This window comes from Mercurialis annua, linkage group LG2 (genome assembly GCF_937616625.2).
Source record: "Mercurialis annua linkage group LG2, ddMerAnnu1.2, whole genome shotgun sequence".
Lineage (NCBI taxonomy): Eukaryota > Viridiplantae > Streptophyta > Magnoliopsida > Malpighiales > Euphorbiaceae > Mercurialis > Mercurialis annua.
In genome coordinates, this window is record NC_065571.1 from 40,405,384 (window position 1) to 40,432,741 (window position 27,358).

Sequence of the window (27,358 nt, forward strand, 5' to 3'; positions counted from 1 at the left end):
TAGTAGATTGAAAGTAAATTATTTAAGATTTTTCACAGTGATTTATATAAATTTAATGTTAACTCAACATTGACTCAATGACAACTCAATGTCAACTCAATGACGACTCAATGTCAACTCAATGTCAACTGAATGTAAACCTAAAGTCAACTCAATGTAAACCTAATGTAAAATAAATGTCAATCTGAAGTAAATTTTTTAGTAAATTATTATAGTTTTAAAATTTAACTTAATATAAACTAAATTAACTTATATAGTTTATTTTGAGTTCACATCGAGTTGACATTAAATTGATTGTGTTTTTAATACATTAATTTATAAATTTATTTTAACTTAGGTTACTTTAAGTTAATATTTAATTTATCCTAATATTAATTTATTAGAAGAAATTAATTTAAATTCTGACAAGCCTAATATCTTATTATTGTTTTATAATAATATACTATTTATAATCAACCATTTTAATTAGTTTATATTTAGTTTGCATCCTTTCTTATACATTATTAAAGAGTACATGTGTGTGTGTGTGTGTGTATGTGTGTATATATATATATATATATATATATATATATATATATATATATATATATATATTAAAGAGTAGAGACGATCATGTAAAAAAGTTCTCTCTCTCTAAAAATATTGTGCTCCTCTTTCTCTCTAAAAAAAGTCTTTTTTTCATCTTCTTCTTAAGGGTGGGAGAAGATGATTTTCCGGTCTCCGCCCATAAAATTAATTAGTATAAATCTACTTGTGTTGGTTGAATAATGCTTTTGTTATGAAGTTTTTGATTTCGGTTTGTAATTTATTATGTTTGAATAATTTTAGGTCTTTTGGTTTTGTAGTTGTTAGATCTAACAAGGTATTTGGTGGATTTTCAGACTTGAGATTCGAGTCTTTAAGATCTAAAAAATATGTAGAGAATGTTTTTTAGATTTATACAAGTTCTTGAAGATCAAAAATTTTGAGGGTTTTTTAGATCTTTCAAAATTCTTGTAGATCTATATTCGGAGAGTTTGAAGATCGATTTAAATTTTTGAAGATCTAAAAATAGGGTAGTTTGTTGGTTTATCTTACTAAGAATTCATTGAAGATGAAGACCAGAATGCTAGACTCAACAGGATAGAACAGTTTCAAAAACAAAATCAGAAGAAGAACTATCCAAGTACCCCGTTTACGAGAAACATAGTTTCATCGTTGTTAAGTTTATGCGGGATCCATGTCACGGATTTTTCTCCCCTTCGATTCTTTTTTGCTTATCTAGGAATTGTTGTTTAGCTTCTAATTGTTCAAACTTGAAAAATCATAATTTGGATGTGATATGACTTTCATAATTTGTACTTGTATCTTCTTAATGAACTTTTAGCTTTGGAAAAAACAAAATAGAGACAATAAACATGCGTCGCATTGGTGGTTAGACACAAGAACGGTGGACAAAAAGTGAGAGATCATGGATTTGAATCACACTGAGAGTAAAATTGTGTTTTATTTAATTCTTTTAAAACCTCACCACTATAGTTGACCGCCGTTGACCGGCCGGTGGTCGGTAGCAATTAGTTGGTTGATCTAATCACAATCCACATTTGCCACATGTCAATATTTTGTTGACTCATATATAGAACACTGAAATGTCGATATATACTAATGATAATATCGTTTTTTTTCTTTTTGAATTATGGGAGATTTTTGATTTTTTTATTGAGATATTTTGTCAAAATCAAAATGATGAGATAAAAATATAACACTGTGACACTTTTAGGGGATTTATATAGATCACTCTATTTTAAATATAATATTGACTACTTTCGTCAAAAACCAAAAAATATAAAATATTAACAATGAGACTTTTTTTTTATAGATATTGGCCTACTAATTAATGAACCCTTAAAAAATCAATTTTGAGGGTTTTCCCAAAAAGAAAAAGTAACTTGAGCATCATCACTCTAATCATGAAGAAGATAAATGATGTTCCTTGCATTCGTTTCCACTTCCGATATTTACAAATACATGACCTGTCAAATAATTACATAACAATACCCTAATTTCTAATCCACTAAAGAGCATTTAAGTTGAAGATAATTAAGGCTCTAATGCGTCATGGTTAGGCTAATGTTATTAACTATACCAGAGGTACCAAGTTCAATCGAGAGAGAGAGAAGTCATATCTTAACAAAGCGAACATCACTCTGACCAAATGCAGTTCCACATCCAGGACATTTTCGATGCCGAATCTCTAGATTTCTCTGAATACATGGATTGCAGAATAGATGATAGCATTTCACTATTACAACCTGCCAAATGCATAATACCCTCACATAGATTTAGCACCCAACACAAATTTACTATAATCGTAGGTAATAAAAGCAGTACAAGTAAGGACGCCCAGAAACCTAACTATGTCGAATAATCAACCAAACCAATGAATTTTGTTCATGTCGACATGATAATTTTGACAAAAGCCAAACCAAACAAACTAGTTCGGCTTGGTTTGATTTAAAACATTGTAAATCCTTGTAAAATCAATTCAATTCAATTTGAAAAAAGAAAATCATAATTTTGATTTGGTTCAGTTCGAGCCAAATGTATATCCCTAGGTAGAAGCTAGATTGACTGAATTGTTTACCTCCTTTGGCCGGTCAGAACATACACTACACTTGAGCATACTTTTGCACTCTTTTATTTCATCCTGTAGTCGTAGTATTGCAGCTTCACCACTTTCAGAAGTCAGCTCATCAATCTTATCATTCAACTCTTTGAGCTCTTCGTCCAGTTTCTTCCTCTCATTTCTGGTTTCAAAACAAAAAGGTCCCTCGATGACATCAGATATTTCATTCGACATGGGGAGCTGAATTAGATTGCAAGCACAAGCTTCTAAATTTTCTATGGCATACAATTACTTATCGGGAAGACTGGAACATATGATTTAATTTTTTCACTTTAACGACCTTTATTCAATGTGCTTGCCTGTACAGGATGTACGTGAAGTATGCTAGAAAACCCAAGTCCAAAAAGAACCACAAGCACAAAATAATTGCAAAAAATAGCCATCTACTAAACAACCAGAAGCAAAATTAGTTACTACAGTGTTCTAATGAACTACTCCCTCTATCCCATCCTAATTAACAAGATTTTATATATATATATATATATTGTTTAAGGTAATTCAATAACATAAAATTTAATTTTTATCTTTAGACCCTATTGTTAAAATAAATACATCACATTTCCCAAAAGATATTTGTTCAAAAGATATTAATTGAAGAGGGTAAAATTGGAATTAAACTCTTATCTTTTAAACTATAAATTATTAGAATTAACCTCTTCCTTAATTAGTATATTAATCAACAAAATTTATCAATGAATAGATTAATAATAATTTATTAAAAATTAAATTATTTGATAATATAAAAAAACTTAAATTTATAACCATCACTCACGTGTTACACACGTGATTAATAATAAAATTAAACATCTGTGAATGAATATATTAATTAATAATTAAAATCAAAAATTAAATTATTATATTGAATTATTCGATTGTTATAAAATTTATAACGGGAATGTGATTCACGTGCGTAGCACGTTGCCAAATACTGAAAAAGGGTATCATTAAACCTAAAATGTTTGGCCTGCATAATTGGACTCGTGAATTTTGATTATTTAGTCAATTTAACACCTTAACTTTCAATGTAGCCTAGTCTGCACCTCAATTTGTTACTTTTTTTTATTGTGGATTTTTCTTTCTGGTGATATTTAAAAACTTTTTGACCTGTCTTAATTTCAACACAGCATATCTGTATAGTGTGCAGGTGTTTAGATGTTACCATATTAAAAAGAAGGGTTTAAGTGTTTGTTAGGTTATATAAAAAATTAGGTGCTTATAAAATTATAAAAACAGAGTACAAGTCTCTATTAGATAATTAAATGGTTAAAGTTCAAGTGTTTAAACATTCAGCCCTATCTTCTACATCCATCCTCCAAAATGCAAATTAAATGACTTGGTAACATCACAAAATTCAAACTGGGTCACCAGAAATGACATACCGTTCATTGTGCAACTCGGTTCGAATGTCGTCTATTTTCTTCTGGAGTTGCTCATATTCCTTATCGGAAGAACCAACAGCATATTTAAGCCACTTCAGCTCCTTTTCAGCATCCGTCAATTCCCATCGTGCAGTTTCAAGAATCACAGCAACATGTCTGTCTTCTTCAGTTGATCTAATTGCACCCGTCAAACAAACTTTCATCTGAAGAAGTCAACCACCAATCAATTTAAAATCATTACTACTAATAAAAGAGGGTGTATTGAGGTGCAAAAGGTGCCTTATAGTCGGGAAGTAGGGATGTGCCTAAGAGATGTCTAGCGCAAGAACACTAAAAAGTAATATACAAATAATAATTAGACTAGAATACAGATGAGTAGTTCCCAACAAATTGGAAATAAAAAAATTAAACAGCACCCATATCCATCTGCTAAGACCAAAAGAGTCTAACAACCAATGAAAAATAAATAAGGTCAAAGTATCACCATAATAGCAGAAAAAAGAAGTTTAAGCAAATAGTCATTTCATTTTGAACCCATTCAACACTGACAAGAAAGCTTCCGGAATTTTATTAACTGGTGCAAATAAAATAAGTTACACATATGCCTTTCAGTAATAAAAAAAGGAATCAAAAGGAAAGGAGGGGGATATAATGCCTGGTTAGGTCTAGTGCACCTTGCCCCTGGTGTATGCCTCTAGTAACAAGGAGAGAAAAAAAAAACTCTCCGGTGCATATTCGGAAAACATTACCTTTTCCTCACTCTGGGAAATTTTCGTTTTCACAAATTCTACCGATGTGGTAACTTGTTGAAGTTGCTTTGCTAGGGCTTGCTTATCAGAGAGTAGAGAGCTCTGTGCCTGCTTTGTCTTCACGCTCTCAGAAACAAGCTGCACTTTAAAACCTCAATGATAAGATATTATATAGCTATACTGAGTTTCTCAAAACTAGACTAAGCAACATGTTTACAGAAGATGGTTAATATCGCAGACCTTGATGTTGTAGTCATCTCTCTTTGTCACTTGCTGTAACAGATGCTGATGTTGTGTTCGCATATCTTCATATGCTTGACCAATGGTCTAAATGAGTAAAATTCAGCATGAGAAGACCAATAGAATTAAACTTCAGCAAATGACTGAAAGATAAATAGTTTTCTAAAAGCAAATCGAGAAGCAAGACACCTCAATTTCCGAGATATATGCCTCAGCCTCCCTATCTTTACTTTTAATAGCTTCTGCTACCTCCCAAACATCTCTGCCCATGAATTAACAACACGTCAACATTGTAATATTTCCGTAGGAATTAGATGGAAAAAAAGGAAATGAATGGAATCCTCAGTAATTGGGGTGGAATCTATCTACCACAAACCTAGGGTTTCATTTTAATTGGGGTGGAATCTAACTACCACAAACCTAGGGTTTCATTTTAATTGAGGTGGAATCTAAGACTGACATTCTAATCGCAGAAGAAGTCGAAAAGACCCTGGATATCCAAAAAAATAGCGCCTTACCAGCGCCTCGCCTCACGGCAGGCACGCTGGAGGCAGGCACGCACTACTTGGTGGGTGAGGCGCCATGGAAGCACCTGAGGTGCGCCTTTGATAACCATGGAGCCACTTGAGTTAGAAAAGTGCAAAAGCAATTTAAACTGAAAAACCCTTAACCTGATTTCAGGAAAAAGGAATATAACAGATTGTAAAGTTTGAACTCAACTACTTGAGGATTTCTTTCAAGTACTGTTCGACTAATTGCTTTATGAGAGAATTTTGACTGTATATTCTAAGGCAAGGTTGTGAAATTCTAACAAACGAAAGATAATAATATATGAAACCAAGACCTCTAAGTATCATATAACATTCAAATAACTAATCACGAGAACCAACCTTTCAGAAGCATCTAGTTTGACCCTTAATTCAGCTATCTCAGCTTCTGTTGCAGAAAGCCTTTGCCGGCAAGCAGCCTCAGCCTCATTAGCAGCTTTGACCCTCAACTCTAAACTATGTTCATCCAGAGCACCCTTGAGGACTTCAGCTTGCGCCTGAGCCCTACGTTCCGATTCTCTTATTTCCACCAAGTCTCTGATAAAATTTCATCAACTAGTTCAGAGGAAAAGATTTTTAGAAACATAGGGCGAGAATGTAGATAAAAATACACGACTCCCTGAATTGCTACACAAAAGCTACCTTGTATATACTCGTAAAGGAACAAAAGAGATCCTCGACTTGTACCTCCACCAGACTCATCTAAACCACTAAGAGGACATACCTAGGTTCATTTTTTGTGTCTGCGAAAATCCAAGTCCAGAAAGGACATAAAAATGTTCTGCATCACTACAGCAGTGGACAAGGCAACAATAAATGCAAGCCTACTGAAATGACTGACCACTTTTTCAAGATACGTGAATCTAAATAGGCAAAATGTATTAATAAATGTGAACTATAATGGAATTGGCACATATATCCTAAACAAAAGAAAATCAGTTTAGTCCAGCAATGTTGTGATTTGTGTCAATTATATCCAAGCAAGCAACAAATAAAAAATATGGAGGGTCTAACTGATAAAAATAAATTACATATTTTAATCCCTTAACTAATATTTATAATAAATTAATCCATACTTAAAAAAAATTATACAAGTCTAAAAATTTATCTATGTAATTTTATCAAAAAATGTATGTCATCAAACATACAAATCTAAAAATTTATCTACGTAATTTTACCATCTGATGAGTCCAACAATGTTTTTATATGGCATTCTCATTTAAATTTCAAGTATCAACGTACAGTACCCAGTGGCCATTAGATTTTTAGACTAATTGCATTATCTAAGACATCTATAAAGGTAAATGGTTCTCTGCCAGGTTGAAAAATATGATGCTCTTAAGAGCAACATACCTGCTATCATAACTTTCATGTCCATACATGTCCAAGGTTATTTGTAGTTCCAGTTTGTCCTTCTGCAACTTCTCAATCTGCAGTATGCTCAACTTATTATGTTACTGATATTAATTCATAGTAAAAAGTACGAGTAATAAACAATTTAATGGTAACAATATTATTACTCAATATCGGAGACTACAGCATGTCTAAATGCATAAATGAGTTCAGACTTTGTCAATGATATTTATATGAGAAATGTATGACCATTGAAATTGGACTACGCAAACGCTACATGTAACTTGGAGACAAAAAAATGGAGAACAATTTTAGCCTTGTTCAGTGAGCGGAATGCTATTCATAATTAATAGTTGTAATTAATTCACAAGTCATATAATACTAACTTACCAAGTGATGGGATTCAGATCACTTTAAATATTGATAGAATATTGAGGACAATGTACTGTCAGATGGTAAAAGTAAATCAATGAAAGTTTACTTAGCTTAAATATTTATGAAAGATGCTAATACCTACTATATAAGAATGAAGGATGAAGAAGCTTGGATCAAGTATAGAATGCTTACTAGAGTTTCCAGAGATTTGATTTCTGACGTCTGTTCTGCACATTTGCCAGCTAAAGATTTTTGTTCCTTTTCCTGCATCAACAATTTATGAAAGAATGGGCACTTGTTAATTCCAGTGGAGATACGAGATTAATAAACAAAGAGAGCAGAGGTAATGTACCAGACTTCCTAGCTTAGCTAGGAAAGCATACAAAGTGAAGAATAACATTCAGCGCACAGAATCAAAAAGGAAATTACAATCAATGGTATAAATAAAATTTGGGAATGCAGACATTAAAACTTTGAACCTATAGAGTTAGCAACTGAATTCATTTTACATCCCAAACACCAAAGTTTTGTCATTTCAACCTTGAATTTTATAAACTGATGATAGATTACGAATTATACAAAAGTTCAGGGATTTATAACAGGAAAGTTTTTGTTAAAGTGAGAGTGTAAAAAAAGTTGCAACATTAATTTGCAATACTAACTTAGGATTTTCTTTATCCATAGAATATAGAATTTAATCTGACATATTACAAGCATAAAACATTAAAATAGTTGGGTTGTGCGAAAAATTGTGTAGAAGAACTAAGACTGAAATAAAAACTAGTCTTCATTTGAACTGAATTTTAATTCGTGATAGAAGTGTAAACAGAGACAAGAACTAAATCAGAAACTTATTAAAGTCCTCTTTGCACATTCCATTGGCAAGATTCCAAGGAAAACAAGAATGTGGAGAAAAAAGAAGAAAAATTGTGCTAACAATAAAATTCCACATTTAAGGCTTAGAGTTAACAATACATTCTAAGGAATGGTCCCTCCAAAATTAAGGATTTCAAGATATGTGAAAATCATTGAATCAAAAAGCCTAAGATCTAGGATTTGCCAATTTGGTGTAGTTTTTGCTAAATTGTTATGGGTAATCAAAGAAAGCTATAAGATTAAAAATGTTTTCTTTTATCCATAACAACTTTTTGCCTTTTTCAACTAGAATCAATCAAACCTTAAGTCGTTATGATAAAATTCACTTATTTTCGGTGCTTAACTGCGGTAATAAACAATTCACGTAACAAAATCTTTGCCCATCCCCTATGAAAAACATCTATATGTAATAGTAAACGGTTAACCAATTGAGCATATCACAAATGCCAGAACCAGAAGCATCATGTAAACAGAAAAACTTTCACAAAAATTACAAGTTTATGGGGGGGGAAAAGGCAGATAGGATATGTCAAATACTGAATTAAGCAATAAAACTGGAAAACAGAAGTGTACCGCAAGAAAAGGGAAAGATCAAATGAATTGTATTGATTGAGAGACATTTGTTAAAACGTTATGTGACTGCTAAATATACAAGGTAAATAAATGACAATAATAATATAAAAGCACTCCTCTATATCAACATAAGCTTTACAGACTTGTAAGGCCACATGATAAAATGGAGCTAAGCTAGGGAACAGAAAACAAAAAGAAAGCTAATATTAAAACTGAGTTCATGCAATTGACAAAATCTTACACAGGAAAGGAACCAACCTTTTCACTTAACAAGACTCTTAGTGATTGGGATTCTTTACGCAGAGAAAGTGCTTCATGAGCACTCTCCTTCCATCGATTCAATTGTGCTTCCATCGTGCCCATTTCCTTGGACAAAGCAGCAGCCATTACATGGAACTCTGCTTTAATATCCTTTCTCCCTGGATCACGATCACATTACATTTTTGTGAGATAGCAGTACAACTATAACAGACCTTTGGTCAAAGCTAACTTCAAATAAAAAAACCTAATACCAAAACAACACTTAATTATTAGATACTGATTATGAAAGTAATTTCACCTGAATCTTGCATGGCTTCTTCCATTTTAATCTCAAGGTCATTTTTCTCAATGATACATTTCTGCAACTGAAGTTCAAGCTCCTCGATTCTAGATTCTGAAGTGTCAATGGCATTTCTTGCAGCATCTGCTGATTCAACTTTTGCACCGACTTCCTTTTCCCTTCGAACAACATGAGACCTGTCGGACTGAAATTATATACTTATAAACACAGCAAATACTACAGGCATCCAAAGCATAGGTGATAACTATAGGACTAGAAAAAACCTGCAAAGGTTCTATCATTGTTTTGTATCGTTCTATTTCAGCATTCCAATGCTGAAGTTGATCATTTACCATGTTGTACAAACGAGATGAGTGTACAAATTTGTCGTCCTTCAATTCATTCTGTGCAAGAATATCATTATGAATCAGGCTCTTGAATGCAAAGGTGGTAATATTTGGATAATAATAATTAAACTATGTCAATAATGAAAGAGACCTGAAGATATTCTAGTTCTTTAGATAAAATCTGATTTTCTTCTTGTGCATCTTGAAGCTCAGAGAGACGATCAGCTGCCAATATCTGCAACACTTGTTCAATAACACATTCTCCAGCTCATAATACAGCAAATGCAAAGGTGCAGATGCAGAAGGATGTGTGTGCATGCACAAGCCACACAAAATGAGTACCTTTGTTTCCTCAATAGAATCCTTCAACTCCTGCAAACCCTTAGATTTCTCTGTGGGCTTTTCAGGTGACAAGTTTCCATTTACAGCACTTGGAGCCATAGTATGTAAACAAGCTGCTGCATCCTTTTGCATTTTTAGATTGATTAGCCTTCTTCTACTTTCTTCAAGTTCAGCCATGGTCTCTTCTAGCTCAACTTTAATCAATAACCAAAAAACAATATGTAATTCAAAAGCAAATCATAAAATACAGCAATATGAAATAGCAGCATCCGATGCAGAACAAGTATGTGCCAATATACTTGCAGTCCATATTTGTTGCCAATCATTTGTACCTTCTAATAAAAATATTCATAAACTGTCTAAATAGCTATTCTAAAACTTTAAAAATAACCTGCAAGGTGCTTAATCTCAGATTGATCCTTAGAATGGCTATTGATACAAGTCTGTATCTCATCAGCATACTCCTTATGCTTTGAGTGGATAATATCCATCACCTCGCGTATATACTTAACTTCCTCTTTCATCATATCGTCAATCCTAGACAACTGAATGATCCAATCTGAAAACACAAATATATAAGAAGAGACAATAATGAAAGGATGTCCTTGAAAGTATTAAAAATAATACCAATGGAAATCAAGATGAAAAAGACTAACCTAATTATAGGAAATAAATATTAATAACTTCACATCAAGATTTCTTCTGACCTTCTGTAGATAAGTTTCCATGTAAAGCCTGAGCTATGCTCTCAGATTTGACTCTTTGAGCACTAATCGTATCATCCAAAACTTTCATCAGCTTCATTGTAGATGAGTGCCGAGAAGAAAGTGCTTCCTCAACAGAACCAACAATCCCATTCCTTACACTGCTGCTTTGAATAAAATCTACCCCTAGCAGTCTACAAAGAAAAATCTCATCTGCAGAGCATGATGGGATTGAACCTATAAAAAGATTTGAATTCACATCCATGTCAATCTGCTATCATAATGTTTGCAGAGTCTATATACAAGTCTATCTATGCTCCTCTATTGTCTGGAAAGATCGCAGACTTTAAAATAGGACAAAAACAGGCCATTTTGTTAGAAAAAAATGACGCCAAATGCACCATGATTTTGCAATAATCCATAAGATGTGTTTGGGACGACTTAAAATGTACGGATGTTGATTGAATTTCAGTCAATTCTCATGTATGGAAAGCACATAGTTACCACTTACCAGGATTCAGTGTTTCCAACATTGTAAAAATTAAAAAAATCAACTGTTGAATAGAATTTATTCCAAACAAGGCAGGTGAGTGAAGTTAAACTCTTGCATATAATTTTGTAAGTTGAACTTTTGCGCATAACTTATTCCAAACAAGGCCTATATAAATCAAGCTCCCGAAAAAGAGAAAGGCGAGTCGGTGAAGTAAGTACTATTTTACTATTCAAGAAAATAAACAACATCAAACATACCACCATTATAATCTGAATGATTCAACATTTGTAAATAATCTTCACCTCCTCCGGCCGAGCCAGCGCGAACTCCAAGGAGGATTAAATCATCAACTAACTGCAATAAGTAATAAAAAAAACATAATACTAATCCGAAAAAAATGAATCAAAATGTTACACACAGTACAACTGATTGATTGATAACCTGATTCCATAGCTGATTAACTGCGATGAGAGTTTCATCATAAGAAGATTGATAGTCGTTTAATTGCTGAGTTTTGGAGTGAAGATCATGCAATTCTTGCTTCTGTTTCTCTAATTGTTGTACTAGCTTTTGATTCTGGTACTGCAAAACTGCCGTATCAACCTGTGCACAAACAAAAACCCTAAAAATCAACCCAATATTATCAAATAATGAAGTAAATTAAAAGATGGAAATTACAGTTTTATTGGAGGGAGGAGAAGTGGAAGAGTTGCGAGCCATTGTAGTAGTCAAGTGAGGTCTCTTTTTCTCTGGTTCATCTGATTCTGCGTTTTCCATCACAAGTTTTTTTAAGAGTTTTTAATAAAGCATAGTCATTAGATACACAGAGACTGCTTGGTTTGTAAAATAAGGCAAAATTGAAAAATCAATTAAACCCTAGAGGACAGAGATGGGAATGGAGAAGGGGAAATTTGGCTTAATATGTAGTTTTAACCCCTAAATTTGTACCCTTTTACCTATCTAACCTCTAAATTTAACATGTATCCTATGGAACCTTTAAACTTGTAAAATAATCCCTTTTGACCTCTGAATTTGATAATTTGAAAATATTTAACCCCTACTCGTCCACCTGCCTTTAGCGTGTGTGGTCAAACAAAAATTGACGGGTCATGGCAGAAAAGCAAAGCTTAGGTGGATAAAATAAAATGATTTAATACGTCGTTTGACCTGAACTTATACTAGATTATCTAGTTGACCCCTAAAATTTTTGTTCAACTCATCAGACCTATAAATTTGTTAAATTATCCTTCTTAACCCATAAATTTGAATGTTTTAAATTTATTTTAATTTATATTTTATTTTTTATATATATTTAATTTAATAATAATTATTAATAAAATAATTTTCTATAAACTAATTATTCCTTTTCAATACTTTATATAATATTTCTTTAATATATATCGTTTATTTTACATTTATTTTATATTCATTATCAGTTCTAATAAAATTTTAATGAAAAATAGTTATACCTTATATAGTAATTATTTTCATTTAATTTAATATTTATTTTATTTTATTTTTTAATTAATTTTTATTATTATTTTCTTATATAATATTTATTTGAAAAGTCTTACCTGATCATTCATATTTTATCTCGTCTTTTGCAAAATAAATAAAAATAATTATTTAATAAATTATAACTATTTTTTATTTGAGTTTTATTAGAATTGATAATATATACAAAATAAATGGTATCGTTTAAACAAATAGTATATAAAGTATGGAAAAACAATATTTTTTTATTAGTAATTATTAATTAAACTAAATATATATTAAAAATAAAATGTAAATTAAAATAAATTTAAAACTCTTAGGTTCATGGGTTAATAATGATAATTTTATAAGTTTAGAGGTGTGATGGACTAAACAAAATATTTAGGGGTCAAATAGATAAATTAGTATAAATTCAGGGGTTAAATGATGTATTAAGCGTTATGTTTTTAGTGATATGGCAAACGAGCTGGCAGCCCGGTCAAAGGTCTTTTGCCACGTCAGCGCATTTGAGACTCAATTTCCGTTTCAGGGGTTAAAAAGGATTATTTAACAAGTTCAAAGGTTTGATAGGATACACGTTAAGTTTAGAGATTAGATGGGAAAATGGTACAAGTCCAGGGGTTAAACTATGTATTAAGCCGGAGAAATTTGATCATAATACGTCGTCGTTTTACTGTGATGATTGCATGAAGAACAAAGGATCACTTCACTCCCTCAACTTGGTGGAAAATATCAAAATGTCATTTTTAGTAAAAGGGCCAAAAAGGCTCGCACCTTTATCGGTTAGGATGGAATCCCCTCTTTATGTTTGCTTATCGCGAGCGATTGAAATCAAGTTATTCATTTGTGTGCACAAAATTACGACACGTGGGGGGCAAAATCTTCTTTGTATGTCAAAGTAGGGTGTTAAGATAATACTCCTATTTTTTTAATCTTTTTATCGTGTGATTTTGCATATTTGTTATATTTTTTAGCTTCATTTATTTTATTATTTTGCTTGATCCATTTCAAAGTCACTTATGCAAAATCAAGATGTGTAGGGACATAATTGAAGTGTTTGGAAGCTTTGGGGATCAACCGGAAATCAAGCGGCGCTCAGAAGAGCTCATAGTGAAGAATTCGGAGGCCTCCCGCACCGGGCCTAAGCCAGAAGCAGTATCGAGCAATAATGTCTAGTGCGGTCGCACAACTCGACAGACAGGTACCGAAATTGTCAAAAATTAGTCCTTTTTGCTCCTTCAATCCCCCACACTTGAGGGCAACATCATAGTTAGTATTTGGAACTCTAATTTAGAGGTCAAGAGCTATATAAGGATTTCTTTAATCCTCCATCACACCTACCTCCTAGTTTTGAGATTTTATTCCCCAATCATTGTACAACCCTATATTGTTACCATTTAGGAAGCTTATTTACTTATTGCTAATTGGTGTGATCTCCATTTTGAGAGTAAACTAGGATATTCTAGATGATTTATTGTTGAAAATTAATACATTTGATGATTCAAGTTTCATTGTCGTTCTTTCTCTACTTTTCAATTGTGTTTATATCTTCAAAAGTAATGAGAAACTAATCTCCTAATTCGGTGTTGGCAATAACCGTATGCGTAGGTGAACTAATGGTGTATCTGCGTATGATTATTTGTGTGGATTGATTAATTGCTCTTTGTGGGTTGTTAGGGCCTCAATAATTATACATACTATAAGTATATGACATTAGCAAACTTAGCACTAGTTAGACCTAATTAATCAATTACCAATATTACCTAATAACATGAGAATGAGCAATGTATGTTAGGTTTTCTATGATGGTATTATTAGGTTGATTAAAATTGATTAGGTTGATTAGTATTAGCACGAGAGTGAGTTACTTAATTAATTTAATTGGAGTTAATTGACCTTTGCTAATTGTTGACTTGAGAGAGCAAAATTAGTGTCTAGAAATAGCCTGGATCACACGTAATTAATTCAACAATTTGATGATTGAGTTCTCGTATTATAAGTATAAGGTTTATCTTTTTAACCATAGGTATCCTTTCAGGAGCCGTCTGGGCTATTCTTATATCATTAGTTTGCATAAGTATATGTGTTTTGTCAATTACCCAATTGTTTCCCATTGATTGAAACTTGTGTGTGGTTTAATTTATATCTAATCTTTATTATTAGTTTGTTTATTCCTTTTAATTTTAACTTTACCAAAACCAAACCTTTTAATATGTTGGGGACATATTTGAACCTTTCTAAACGTTAAGGGCTTATTTAAACCTGAAGTCAAACCTTAGAGGTATAAATGACCATTTTTCCTTATATAATTATCTTGGGAAGCCCATATTCAATTGTTATCCTAATCCAACTGTTAAATCTAGATTGATCATTGTTTTACCAAACCGCCAGTTTTAGAAAACACCCAGACTCTATTTTAAGTGACACTCCAAAAAGAATTAAAACAATATTGACCCTAATTTAAAAACTCATATACCATCTTATTAATACCTCATTTCACACCTATTTTCCTGCAAGAAATACACAAAATTCAATTCTGATTCAGTATCAAACCGTTTAATGAATTATAATCACAATTCACCTTGATACTTTAATTATTGTATACACCTTTTGATTCCAATGCGAATTGTTAATTCATATTCTCATTATTCCAATCCATGTATCGGTAACATATATCCCAAATGTCAATTTCCATAAGTATGACAAGTTTCATTTCAAAATTTTGGCAAATCACTCATCACACATTAGAAACTTATGTCACGACAATGTGTTGTATTACAGCGGCTTAATTCCTTAAAAAAACCCCACCTTGTACTTTTTCTTCATTTATACCCTGACCTTGTAAAAACACCATTTGTACCCAATTTTGGGTTTTTATGTTTCATCTCTACCCAAAAGCATTAAATTGTATTTTTTTTATTTGGAAAAGAGTTTAAAACATACTTTTTTCTATTTTAAAATATACAAATAAATCCTTAAACTTAAAAAATAATCAAATACATCCAAATAATTAATTAATTTTTTTAATTTGATAAAATAATAAAAAATTTTAAAAAAATATTATTATTTTTAATTTTTTTGTCGGAAATATTTTTAAAAAATTAAAAAAAAATCGAAATATTTTTTTAAAATTTTTTTAAAAATTATTATTATTTTTAATTTTTTGAAAAAGATGGTATTTTTGTACTATTAATAACATTAATATCTAATTCATATATAAGTTAACAATGAAGGATTGTTTTAAACTTTTTTTCAAATGAAAAGAGTACAATTTAATATTTTTGGGTAGAGATGAAACATAAAAACTCAAAATTGGGTACAAATGGTGTTTTTACAAGGTCAGGGTATAAACGAAAAAAAAATGCAAGGTGGGGGTTTTTTAAGAAATTAAGCCTATTACAGCCAGTGATCATCAAGGGATGGCGTCAGTTCAGACTAGCGTCATTTTTTCACTAAGGTTTATAACGATTGTTCATCTATGGATAGATTCAGCCCATTTTTTATACCTCGTTCATTTTTGGGTTAATTACATATAAAATCACCACCTTTACAAGAAATTGCAAAAATAACACGACCTTTAAAACGTGGCAATTCAGGGCACCACCTTTCATTTCTTTTCAAAAATAACACGGACACATTTTTAGTGGCATTTTTGCTGACGTGGCATGACACGTGGCACTCCTATTGGGTGTCCAAGTCAGCAAAATTTTATCTAAAAACGTGTCCGTGTTGTTTTTGAAAAGAAATGAAAGGTGATGCCCTGAATTGACACGTTTTAAAGGTCGTGTTATTTTTGAAAATTCGTGTAAAGGTGGTGATTTTATATGTAATTAACCCTTCATTTTTCATGCATTTAAAATATCCAAAAGTCTGTAAATAATGTCTCAAAAATAATAATACATATTCAAGAATCATAGTTAATTTTTTTAGTCCAGAAATGGATCTAAACATGTTGTTCAAAGTGTTTCAATTAAAATATGCTTAAGAACACATAAAACAGTTTATAATCAAATTCAAATAAAAACACACAACTAAATCAAGAAAGAGAAGCTTATGCAAGGTATATCTAATTTAAGGTCTTCAATTAATGATTTGAATGCCTTAACTCATTTTGTGATTTGATCTTGTTAGAGATTCGGCTCCTTGATTCGGCTATTGCGGAGAACTTGATGGCTGAACTATAATTGAATGTTTCTTATTTGATTTATAATATGTGTATATACGTTGATATTTTCTTATATATTTGTCACGGCCCGAATTTCACCCTAATCCAAGTCACGACCGGCGCTAGAGAATAGGAATGTTTGTTCCGAAACCCGTAGCAAGCCTAGAACCTCTAGAAATTTTTCGCAAATATTATTAAAAGATCGCACCTCTCGTACGATCCGTTTTTAGAAAATACCGTTAAAACTTTTCTCTTTTAACGCAAACACATTTCTGAAATACACATATAAGCGAAGTCTGGTTTTCAGAAGTACTGGTTGGATAACCTCATTATCTCAGCCCTTGCTTCCTTCTGAAAACCTGGCGTGGTGATCACTAGAAACTAGGGACTTAAGTTTCGCTTGCCTTATCACATTGGCAGCCCCGGTCCAAACCACACGCCACCGTTAATATGTTTAATAAAATAAAGCGGACACCTCTACGTCTCGCAACAGTGGTATTAAACATATTAAAATACACAGCGGACCGGTTACACTTAGCCGGCGTATATACAACATACTGTTTTTGACCCTCACAAAAACACCCGAGGCCGACTAGATAACTTGATACAATATGCCACTAAGCAGCCACCTAGAAGCTCAAGGATTGATAATAAACTAGTAAAAGAATGGATTAAAACTTATTTAGTGATTTTATTGTGAATCGAGCTATTCTAATCCATCGAATCCCGCTCTCTCAAGCCTCAAAGATTCAAATAAAATCACAACCTAATTAACTAATCAATTATTAACTTGCTCTCACAATATTAAAACTGAATTAAATAATCAAATTGTAATTATGAAGCAAACTCAACGACTACCTAAATTCCACCCCCTCTCACGGTGTTTTCCTCTAAGTTGTTAATTACCTATTTCTATTTAATTAACAATCTCTTAATTAGTTAATTAAACACAAAATCATGAACTAAGTGATCAAATTAATTCAAGCATTAGTTGTAGTAATTAAAACACAATTTACTCACTTAATAAATCCTAATCCAATTCGAAAACTAATCTAAGTGTTCTTATCAATCTCCGAACAAGGGATTTAGTTACTCATGCTTAATCTTAAATTAAACAAAGAAGAAGATGAAGAAACATAATTAGAACAATAAATACCGGAGTTGTCAATTTCGGAAGAATCGTCTTGATTAAACTTAAATCTTCACAATCGTTCTTTGCAGAAACTAATTATAAACTACTTATAAACTGCTGAAAAAAGAAGCTAAAACGCTATTTTAAACAGAACGAAAATAATCTAATATGTTAAACTATTCTATTACAAGGTCTTTATATAGTGGAGGAAGCTCTGGAATCTTCTAAGTCAATTTACAAATTGAATTTGTAATAGGAGTCGCGTTTGAAGTCGGAAAAGGAGATTAAATCCAAGTCTAAGTCTGATTAGGCAAAATCCACCTATGTCTCGTTCGAACCCTAAGGTTTCGTTCGAGACCCAGGCTTTTTTCACCAGGTTCGTTCGTCCTTCTCTTTCTCATTCGCATCTTCAAGTTTCCGAAAGCTTTTCCTCTTTTCTTTCTTCCTTGGTTCGAACGAACCTTCCCTATTTTCTCTTGAGTCTCGTTCGAAACTTCTTTTCTCGTTCGAGACTCATGCTTTTCTTCATGGGTCTCGTTTGAGAATCACATGTCTCGTTCGAGACTCTTAATTTTCTTTACTTGAAATTCAATTTCTTCATCCGCAAACTACGCTTTTAACTCCAACGCTTAATCCATCATCAATTAGCTCCAAATACTTGATTAGTACCTAATTTCCACTGAAACACTAACAAACACTATCAAACATAAAAATGCCAAATAATGTATGTAATTAATACTAAATATGATAAAAACCGAGTATAATCGACCCTAATTATAGGAGTAAAATACTCCTATCAAACCTCCTCACACTTAACCTTTGCTTGTCCTCAAGCAAGAAATAAATCTCACTCTACAAAATATGTTAGAAATCCTTAGCACATATCTTAACAATGAATCAATAAAAGAAATCCCCCCACCTATGAACAATATGAACAATCAAAGCTTCTAAACCCGACAATTAAATAATGATGCAATCAAATAACAAAAATAATTTCAAGACATAATTCAATATAACAACGGTTACTAACTCATTAGTCTAAGGTCAAATTGAATCACACTTCAAGCTTCTCTATCACTTGCGGGACATGGAAAATAATCAATTTCTCACTTAGGCAAATCATAGCACATTTTAGTAAAAACTAAGCTAATGGCATCAATATATCAACAAATAGGGGTAGATAACAAAGAAAAGCTCTTAATTGAAACATGTATACCCACCATAAGCTTGCTCATAGTCCCGGACTCCGCTACTTGATTCGGTAATCAACAAAAATTGTATGGTCTTTTATTGGGGTTGTAACGTGGTTAAGGTAAAAGGGTAGGTAAAAAGGATAAAATAAAGGCTAATTATCAACTTAATAAAATTATTTATCACTACTATTAACTTCTAGGTTGATCTAACTCCGCTTTTGTATTTATATGAACTCGTAACTTTCTTTTCTTTGTGAATTACGCTTTACTCATTGCTTTTTGCAATCTCGGAATTTTTCTTCTTTTTGAGCTTTTTCTTGCAAATTTCTATCTCTTTTTTTTTTCAATCTTTTTCAAGGCGCAAACTTAATCTTTTTAAGCACAAAGTAATTCACTTTATCTTTTCACTAATCTTGAGTTTTTAATCACCTATATTCATCATAGTCATAACAAATAATATATCAAGTCGATAAGGTAAACAAAAGAGGTAAAACATAGAACGATAAAGGGTAAAATATGGTAAAAACAATAAAAAGGGTTGAGGCTCAAATTGGTGTAATCTAGGGGATAAAGGGTAGTCTATTTAGTGGTCTAAAAGAAAGGTTATACCTAATTGCCATTAATCATCTAATTGTTGAAAACTCAATCGTGTAACTTTAAACGGACACCGAGCAAGTTCAATGAGTAAAACATGAAATCAACACTCACAACAAAGAAATTAAGCTCAAAACTCTCAAAAGTGTGTAGCGTTATGCCATAAACTCAATTTCTACATAAATTATGCTACTTATGCCAAAAGTTTAAAAACGACTATAAAAATAAACAATCGACATGTCATGAATTCGCATGAAGTTATTCAATTATGTTTCAGCGATTTGAACAAGTCTAAATTTTGAATTCACCCTTATTTCATCGGATTATGTCAGCGAATTATTAAGTCATTAAGCAAGCATCACTTATCAATTGTCGAATTAAGAAGTTGCGTTCATACATTCATTGATTCGGGGAAATTTAAAATTGACAAATTAATTAAGATACACACCAAATCAACTAACACTTTTTTATATTTAAAGACAAAGATTAGAGCGATACAAGACTTTGAAAATAAACTAATTTAACACCCTAATACATTCTACTAAAAAAAAGTTGAAAATAAACTACTTCAACACCCTAAAAATAAAAATAAAGCTGAAAATAAAGAAGATAAACACCGAAAATAACCCAAACGAAAGATAAAATTTTCTTCCCCCCTCCTCACACTATTTCTAGCTATGTCCCCAAAGTTAAGAAATAAGAAAATTTAAAACAGAAAATTAAAGGAGTTTGGGTTAGAAAAAACAAATCTCGCTCTAGTCGAAGGCCGGTGGATCCGGTGAAGGTTCCGGTGATGGATAACGTGCTCCGCCGGCGGTATTAAAATAACCCCGAAGAAAATCCTCTTGCCGATTAAGCTGTGCCCTCATTCGATCTTGCCTCCATTGAAGTTGTGCAAGACCAACATGTTGCTCATGTCGGATGTCTTCAAGTAATTTTTGGTTAGTTTCCCAACCAACCCGGTTTTGCTCCCATCCGGTCAGGTTTTGTTCAACCAACTCAGAAAACCGTTGATCAAATCCGGAAACATTAGCCGCTTCGCCAGCTTGCGAAGTCCTCGCGGGTTCTTTTCCCGCTCGTCCTCCTACTCTTCCTTCTACTTCTCCTCCTTCTTCTTCCGCTCTCTCTCTTCTTCCGCTGCCGCTTCTCTTTCGGCTTTAGACAACAACCGCACCCTTCTATGATAGGGAATAATTCTCCCCCGCTTCACGTACCCGGCCACATCTAAATGTAACATATTGATCATCCGCTCCGGAGTGGGCATGAAAGTGGATAAAACATTCGCGGTAGGCATACAATTGTACTTCTCGGCTAGAAGTCGAACAATCCATCCATAACCGAGCTTGGAAGTCTCTTGTGGAACCGCTCGCAATCTCTTCAAAAGGCGATAAGCCGTGTTGACTTGATAATCGTCAATTTCCGGATGGAGAATGGCATTCAACACCAAGAGATCAATTTTCGCCATTTTGGAATACTCGTGTCGCCCACCAAAAGAATGCCCAAACCATTTCAAAAACACCACAATATAGATGTCTTTTACCTCATTCATTTTAGACACCTTAGCCTTGTAGTCGTCACCATCCGCCAATTCTCTCCAAATTGCTATTTGATCAAATTCTTGAGACAAATTGATCAACCCCGTTCCCCTCATTCCAAAAAGTTCCACTAAATCTTCAACACTAAAAGAATGACTTGTGTTGTTGATGCGGAAAGTGATGGAAGTAGGAGAACCTCGAACTGGTTGAAGAATAGAGAAGAATTCATACGTCATCTTATTATAGGAATGGTGACGTACCTTAACCAATTCCATGAGACCCAAGATGTCTAAATATCTCTCGATTTCATCTTTAATCCCGAGGCGCTCCATATCATCAAAATCGATGCAAAAAGGCACCGCTATCTCCCGCTCCTTGATCGCTAAATACAAGTCACCTTCCTCTTCCGTATGGATTTGGAAAGGGGCGTTGTAGCGAGATGTCAAAACCGCCGTGGTGTTGACTCTAGAAGCGGAAGGGCCGGTTGATTTTGAGCGACCTCTTCCGACGACCGGTAAAGATGGAGTTGCCGCTTCTTGATTTCTTGTGCTTGAACGGCGAATTGGTTGATTTGAGGCGTTTTTGCTTCGCACCATGATTACAGAATGAAAATTTCTAAGCAAAAATAGAAGAAGAAAAGAAGAAGATTAGTATGTGAAATGGAATTGTGAATTAGAAAGTAGAAAAATACAAGGTATTTATAGGGAAATTAAAACAAATCTCAAGAATTCCCACTCAACCATTCAAACTTTCAATTAATTACTTTGAATTGATTAAACGGTTTAGATCAATGCCATGTAATCAATCCAAGTGAATTTAAGCACTAAGGAATGGTTCGGATTTGCCAAGTCATCAATCTAAGTGAAAAATTCAAATTTTTCAAAACACAAATCTCAAAGAAGCACAAGTTTCAAAAGAAACACAAGTCCCAAAAGAAACACAAGTCTCAAGAAATCTACTACACTTTAATTCAAAAAATTTTGAAAGAAAAAATCAAATTTCCCATAATTTTTTAACAAAAATTTCGAATGGTAATTATGAATTTCGAACGAAATAATTTCAGTGTAATGTGTGGATCGAAACCTTTAAAATTTTCTCATTCGGGACTGAATCGAACATAGGCAAAATTGGTCTAGGTCTCGAACGAGAAAGCAATTCTCGAACGAGACCTAGGCTAATTTTGCCTAGGTACGAACGAGAATGGCAATCTCGTTCGTATCCACGAGATACCGAGGACTTTTCCCCTTCGAATTTTCTTCTAGGTCTCGAACGAGACCGAGAGGAAAATTCAGTGTCTCGTTTGAAATTGCAAAATGTCGAACGAGACCCTTTTTACCTGAGCGAGACTTTGAATAATTGTGTAAGGGTCTCGTTCTAATTTTTGAAATTTCGAACTATACCAAGGCAAAATTGTTCAAAAAATCCTTCTGAAACCCTCTGAAACTTGTTATAAACCCATTAAATACCTGCACTACCAAAAACAAAAACTCACCCCGGAATTAAATGGAAACAAAACAAAATAAAATAAAATATACCAAAAATAATAAAGCACAAATAAACGAACCTCTCGGGATTGCCTCCCGAGTGCGCTTTGTTTTTAGTTTAAAACTAGACTGTGGCCCGAAATTTATGGAGGGGTCGTGAACATGATTTGTTCCACCACTTGATCCGTCAAAGGTCCAAGATACGGTTTGCACCGTTGTCCGTTTACTTTGAAGACTTCACTGCTAGCATTCTCCAATTCCAAAACCCCATGACTCGCCACGCTTCGAATTTTGAAAGGACCGCTCCAACGAGACTTCAATTTCCTGGGAAATAATTTGAGGCGCGAGTTGTAGAGTAAGACGAACGACCATTCCGTGAAGGTTTTAGGAATGATATGAGCATTGTGCCATCGTTTTGTCTTTTCCTTGTAAAGCTTGGCGTTTTCATAAGCATTTAAGCGAAATTTGTCCAACTCATTGAGTTGAAGCATACGTTTCTCTCCCGCCGCTTTAAGGTCAAAATTGAGTTTTTTAATGGCCCAATATGCTCTATGTTCAAGTTCCACCGGAAGATGGCAAGCTTTCCCAAAAACAATGCGATATGGGGACATTCCGAGAGGCGTTTTAAAAGCCGTACGATACGCCCATAATGCATCATCTAATTTTAGCGACCAATCTTTCCTTGTGCTATTAACCGTCTTCTCCAAAATTCTTTTTAGCTCACGGTTAGAAACTTCAACTTGCCAGCTTGTTTGAGGATGGTACGGAGTAGCGACCCGATGATAGACTTTATACTTCCGCATCAAGGCATCAAATTGCCTATTGTAAAAGTGAGATCCACCGTCGCTTATTATTGCTCTAGGAGTCCTGTATCGATTCATCAAACGTTTGAGAAAATCCAACACAACTTTGGCATCGTTCGTGGGTAATGCTTCCGCTTCTACCCATTTTGACACATAATCTACGCACACCAATATGTATTGTTTTCCAAACGACATAGGAAATGGACCCATGAAGTCTATTCCCCAAACATCAAAAAGCTCCACCTCTTGAATGGTGGTAAGCGGCATCTCATCTCGCTTAGATATGTTCCCCACTCTTTGGCATCTATCGCAATGACTAACAAAGTCTTTTGCATCTCGAAATAGTGTAGGCCAAAAGAAACCGCACTCTAGCACACGAGCGGCGATCCTTGATGTACCATAATGACCCACATAATCCGATGAATGGCATTGACTAAGTATAGGCATCATCTCTTGTAGTGGTACACATCTCCTCAAAATCCCATCTCCACACACCTTGAAGAGGTACGGTTCCTCCTATAGGAACCGTTTAGCGTCGCTTAAGAACTTCTTCCTTTTGTGGTAAGTCAAGTCCGGTGGCATTATTTCGGAAGATAGATAGTTTGCAATATCCGCATACCGTGGCGTTTCTACCTCCGAAAGTACCATCAACATCTCATCCGGAAACGTTTCATTAATCTCTACGCCACTTAAAGTTGGTTCCGGAATTTCTAACCTTGACAAGTGGTCGGCGACGACGTTCTCCGTTCCTTTCTTATCGAGAATCTCGATGTCAAACTCTTGCATGAGAGGCACCCATCGGATTAGTCTCGGTTTAGCATCTTGCTTTGCAAAAAGGTATCGAAGGGCCGCATGGTCCGTATAGATGATAACCTTAGAGCAAAGTAAGTACGACCGGAATTTATCCAATGCGAACACCACCGCTAGCATCTCGTTTTCGGTGGTGGTGTAATTGAGTTGAGCACCCGCAATGTTCGGCTTGCGTAATATATCACATGAAGATTCTTCTCCTTTCGTTGCCCCAATACGCACCCGAGTGCTATATCGCTTGCATCACACATAAGTTCGAAAGGAAGAGTCCAATCGGGTGATGAAATAATTGGGGCTGAGATAAGCGCTTCCTTCAACCTAGAAAAAGCAACAAGGCAATCATTAGTAAATTCATAAGGAATATCTTTAACAAGCAAATTAGTTAAAGGACGAGCAATGGAAGAGAAATTTTTGATAAATCGTCGATAAAACCCAGCGTGCCCTAAGAAAGCACGAAGTCCCTTTACGGTAGTTGGTGATGATAGTTTCTCGATGATTTCCGTTTTTGCTCTATCTACTTCAATGCCGTCCTTGGAGATTTTATGTCCCAAGACAATTCCTTCCTCTACTATGAAATGGCACTTCTCCCAATTCAAGACAAAATTGGTCTCCTCACACCGGGCCAACACTCGCTCGAGATTATTCAAGCACATCTCGAAAGAGTCCCCGAATACCAAAAAATCATCCATGAAGACCTCCATAATGTCTTCAATCATGTCAGTGAAGATGGAGGTCATACATCATTGAAATGTTGCCGGTGCATTACAAAGACCGAATGGCATCCTCCGGTAGGCAAACGTTCCATAAGAACATGTGAAAGTTGTTTTCTCTTGATCATCCGGGAAGATAAGAATTTGATTGTATCCGGAATATCCATCGAGAAAACAATAATAAGCATGGCCCGCTACCCGCTCCAACATTTGATCGATAAAGGGCAACGGAAAATGGTCCTTCCTCGTCTTCGTATTTAACTTGCGGTAGTCAATACAAACACGCCATCCCGTTACCGTCCTTGTGGAAATTTGCTCACCCTTCTCGTTTTCAATCACCGTCATCCCCCCTTTCTTTGGAACACATTGAATGGGACTAACCCACGCACTATCGGATATGGGGTATATAATTCCGGCATCGAGAAGTTTGACTATCTCTTTGTGCACGACCTCCTTCATATTTGGATTCAATCATCGTTGTCTTTGAGCCGATGCTCTTGACTCACTTTCTAGATGGATCTTGTGCATGACCACCGATGGACTAATTCCTCGAATGTCCGAAATTTGCCAACCAATTGCCAATATATGTTGCTTCACCACTTTGACAACTCTCGCTTCTTGTGTTTCCGACAAGTTGTTTGAGATGATGATGGGAAGTGTCATGTTGTCGCCTAAAAACGCATACCGTAAGTGAGATGGTAATGTTTTTAGCTCAACTTTTGGTGGAGTAATAGAAGAAGGTGGTGTAACACTTTCTCTTCTAAATAAATTCTCGGCTTTCGGTTCATCTTCCTTGGAATATTCTTCTCCGGTGGTCTTGTGTGTCTCATCGGAATGGAATGTGACTTTTGAAACCGGGAAAAGTTCTTCCACGATTCCATCAATCATATCCAATCTCATGCATTCTTCCTCCTCAAAAGTGTTTCGCATGATCCTTTTCATATTAAACTCCACTTTGTCATCATCGATACGGAAAGTGAGTCGTCCGGCGTGCACATCTATCAATGCCCTCCCCGTGTTCATGAAGGGACGCCCAAGAATCATAGGGCATGTTTTATCCGCCGCATAGTCAAGTACGACAAAATCCACCGGAAAGATGAATTTGTCTACTTTTACTAGAACATCTTCTACCACTCCGTATGGCTTTTTGAGTGAATGGTCCGCCAATTGAAGCATCATCGATGTTTGCTTCAATGTTTGATCACAAAAAATATCCCTGAAAAGAAACAAATGCATTAGATTGATACTTGCCCCTAAATCACATAGACAATTAATTGAATTTAAATCGCCTATTTTGCATGGAATTGTAAAACTCCCTGGGTCCTTAAGCTTGGTGGGCAAGTCACTAAGGATGAGCGAGCTACAATTTTCCGTTAGAGAAATTGTGCCTTTGTCGTCCCAACTACGTTTCTTCGTTATGATTTCTTTGAGAAATTTTGCGTATTGAGGCATCTCACGCAAAGCATCCGCAAAGCTTATGTTGATTTAGAGTTTCTTGAAAATTTCCAAAAATTTATGGAATTTTTGTTTGTCCGGCGTCTTCTTTAATCGTCCCGGAAAGGGGACTTGGCACAAATGGAGGAGGAGGTGGCGGCTTGACATATGGAAGTTCAATTACTTCCTCCTCATTTGTGCCCATTGTTAGATCAATCGCTTTCTCTTTACTTACATGTGGATCATCATGTTCTTTCCCGCTTCGAAGTTCAATAGCTTTTACTTGCTCCCTCGGATTTGATTCCGTTGTAGATGGTAGACCACCTTGAGCTCTATTTTGAAGCAAGGTGGCAAGTTGAGAAATTTGAGTCTCGAGATGGTGATTGACGGAAGCTTGGTTCTTAAAACCGGATCGAACTTCCTCAATAAGCTTATCAATTTTGCTCCCTTCATCCGCATTCCGATTTTGTTGAAAACCGGGAGGATGTTGTGGCCGATAGTTGTTGAAGTTACCTTGGTGTGGAGGAGCACGGTTTCCTCCTTGAAAATTTGCTCCTCCCATGTTTGGGTTGGCATTGGCTTGACCCGAATTGTCCCTCCATGCAAAGTTAGGATGATTCCTCCACCCCGGATTGTAGGTGTTGGAATATGGGTCATTGCCTTGCCTTTGCCCATTGACATAGTTGACTTGCTCATTTAAGTTTTGATGTAGAACGGGGCAATCCATTCCCGAATGATCGTGCCCATCACAAGTCTCGCAACCCATTTGAACTACCGCAAGTTGAGCATTCCTTTGATTAGCTTGTTGTTTGTACATCT

General features: G+C 34.4%; 2 protein-coding genes across 5 annotated transcripts; both read right to left on the bottom strand.

Moving 5' to 3' along the window:
• Positions 1–1,950: 1,950 nt before the first annotated feature.
• LOC126668820 (E3 ubiquitin-protein ligase BRE1-like 2) lies at positions 1,951–12,083 on the bottom strand. Of its 4 annotated transcripts, none has more exons than XM_050362019.2 (19): positions 11,864–12,083; positions 11,627–11,788; positions 11,488–11,539; positions 10,696–10,929; positions 10,380–10,547; positions 9,989–10,182; positions 9,798–9,881; positions 9,584–9,703; positions 9,318–9,504; positions 9,017–9,177; positions 7,502–7,573; positions 6,935–7,011; positions 5,924–6,118; positions 5,223–5,295; positions 5,034–5,120; positions 4,794–4,931; positions 4,045–4,247; positions 2,624–2,786; positions 1,951–2,291 (listed from the first exon to the last, which is right to left on the bottom strand). In XM_050362019.2, exons 1-19 carry the CDS (start codon positions 11,960–11,962, stop codon positions 2,160–2,162), a joined length of 2,601 nt encoding a protein of 866 aa, XP_050217976.1. In that variant the 5' UTR covers positions 11,963–12,083; the 3' UTR covers positions 1,951–2,159. The 4 variants fall into 4 exon arrangements, with proteins under 4 accessions (XP_050217976.1, XP_050217975.1, XP_050217974.1 ...); XM_050362018.2 differs by having other exon boundaries at positions 10,696–10,905; positions 11,443–11,539; XM_050362017.2 differs by having other exon boundaries at positions 11,443–11,539.
• Positions 12,084–24,508: 12,425 nt separating this feature from the next.
• LOC126668502 (uncharacterized mitochondrial protein AtMg00860-like) lies at positions 24,509–25,564 on the bottom strand. The gene is made up of 2 exons (XM_050361693.1): positions 25,426–25,564; positions 24,509–25,101 (listed from the first exon to the last, which is right to left on the bottom strand). Exons 1-2 carry the CDS (start codon positions 25,562–25,564, stop codon positions 24,509–24,511), a joined length of 732 nt encoding a protein of 243 aa, XP_050217650.1.
• Positions 25,565–27,358: the final 1,794 nt, after the last annotated feature.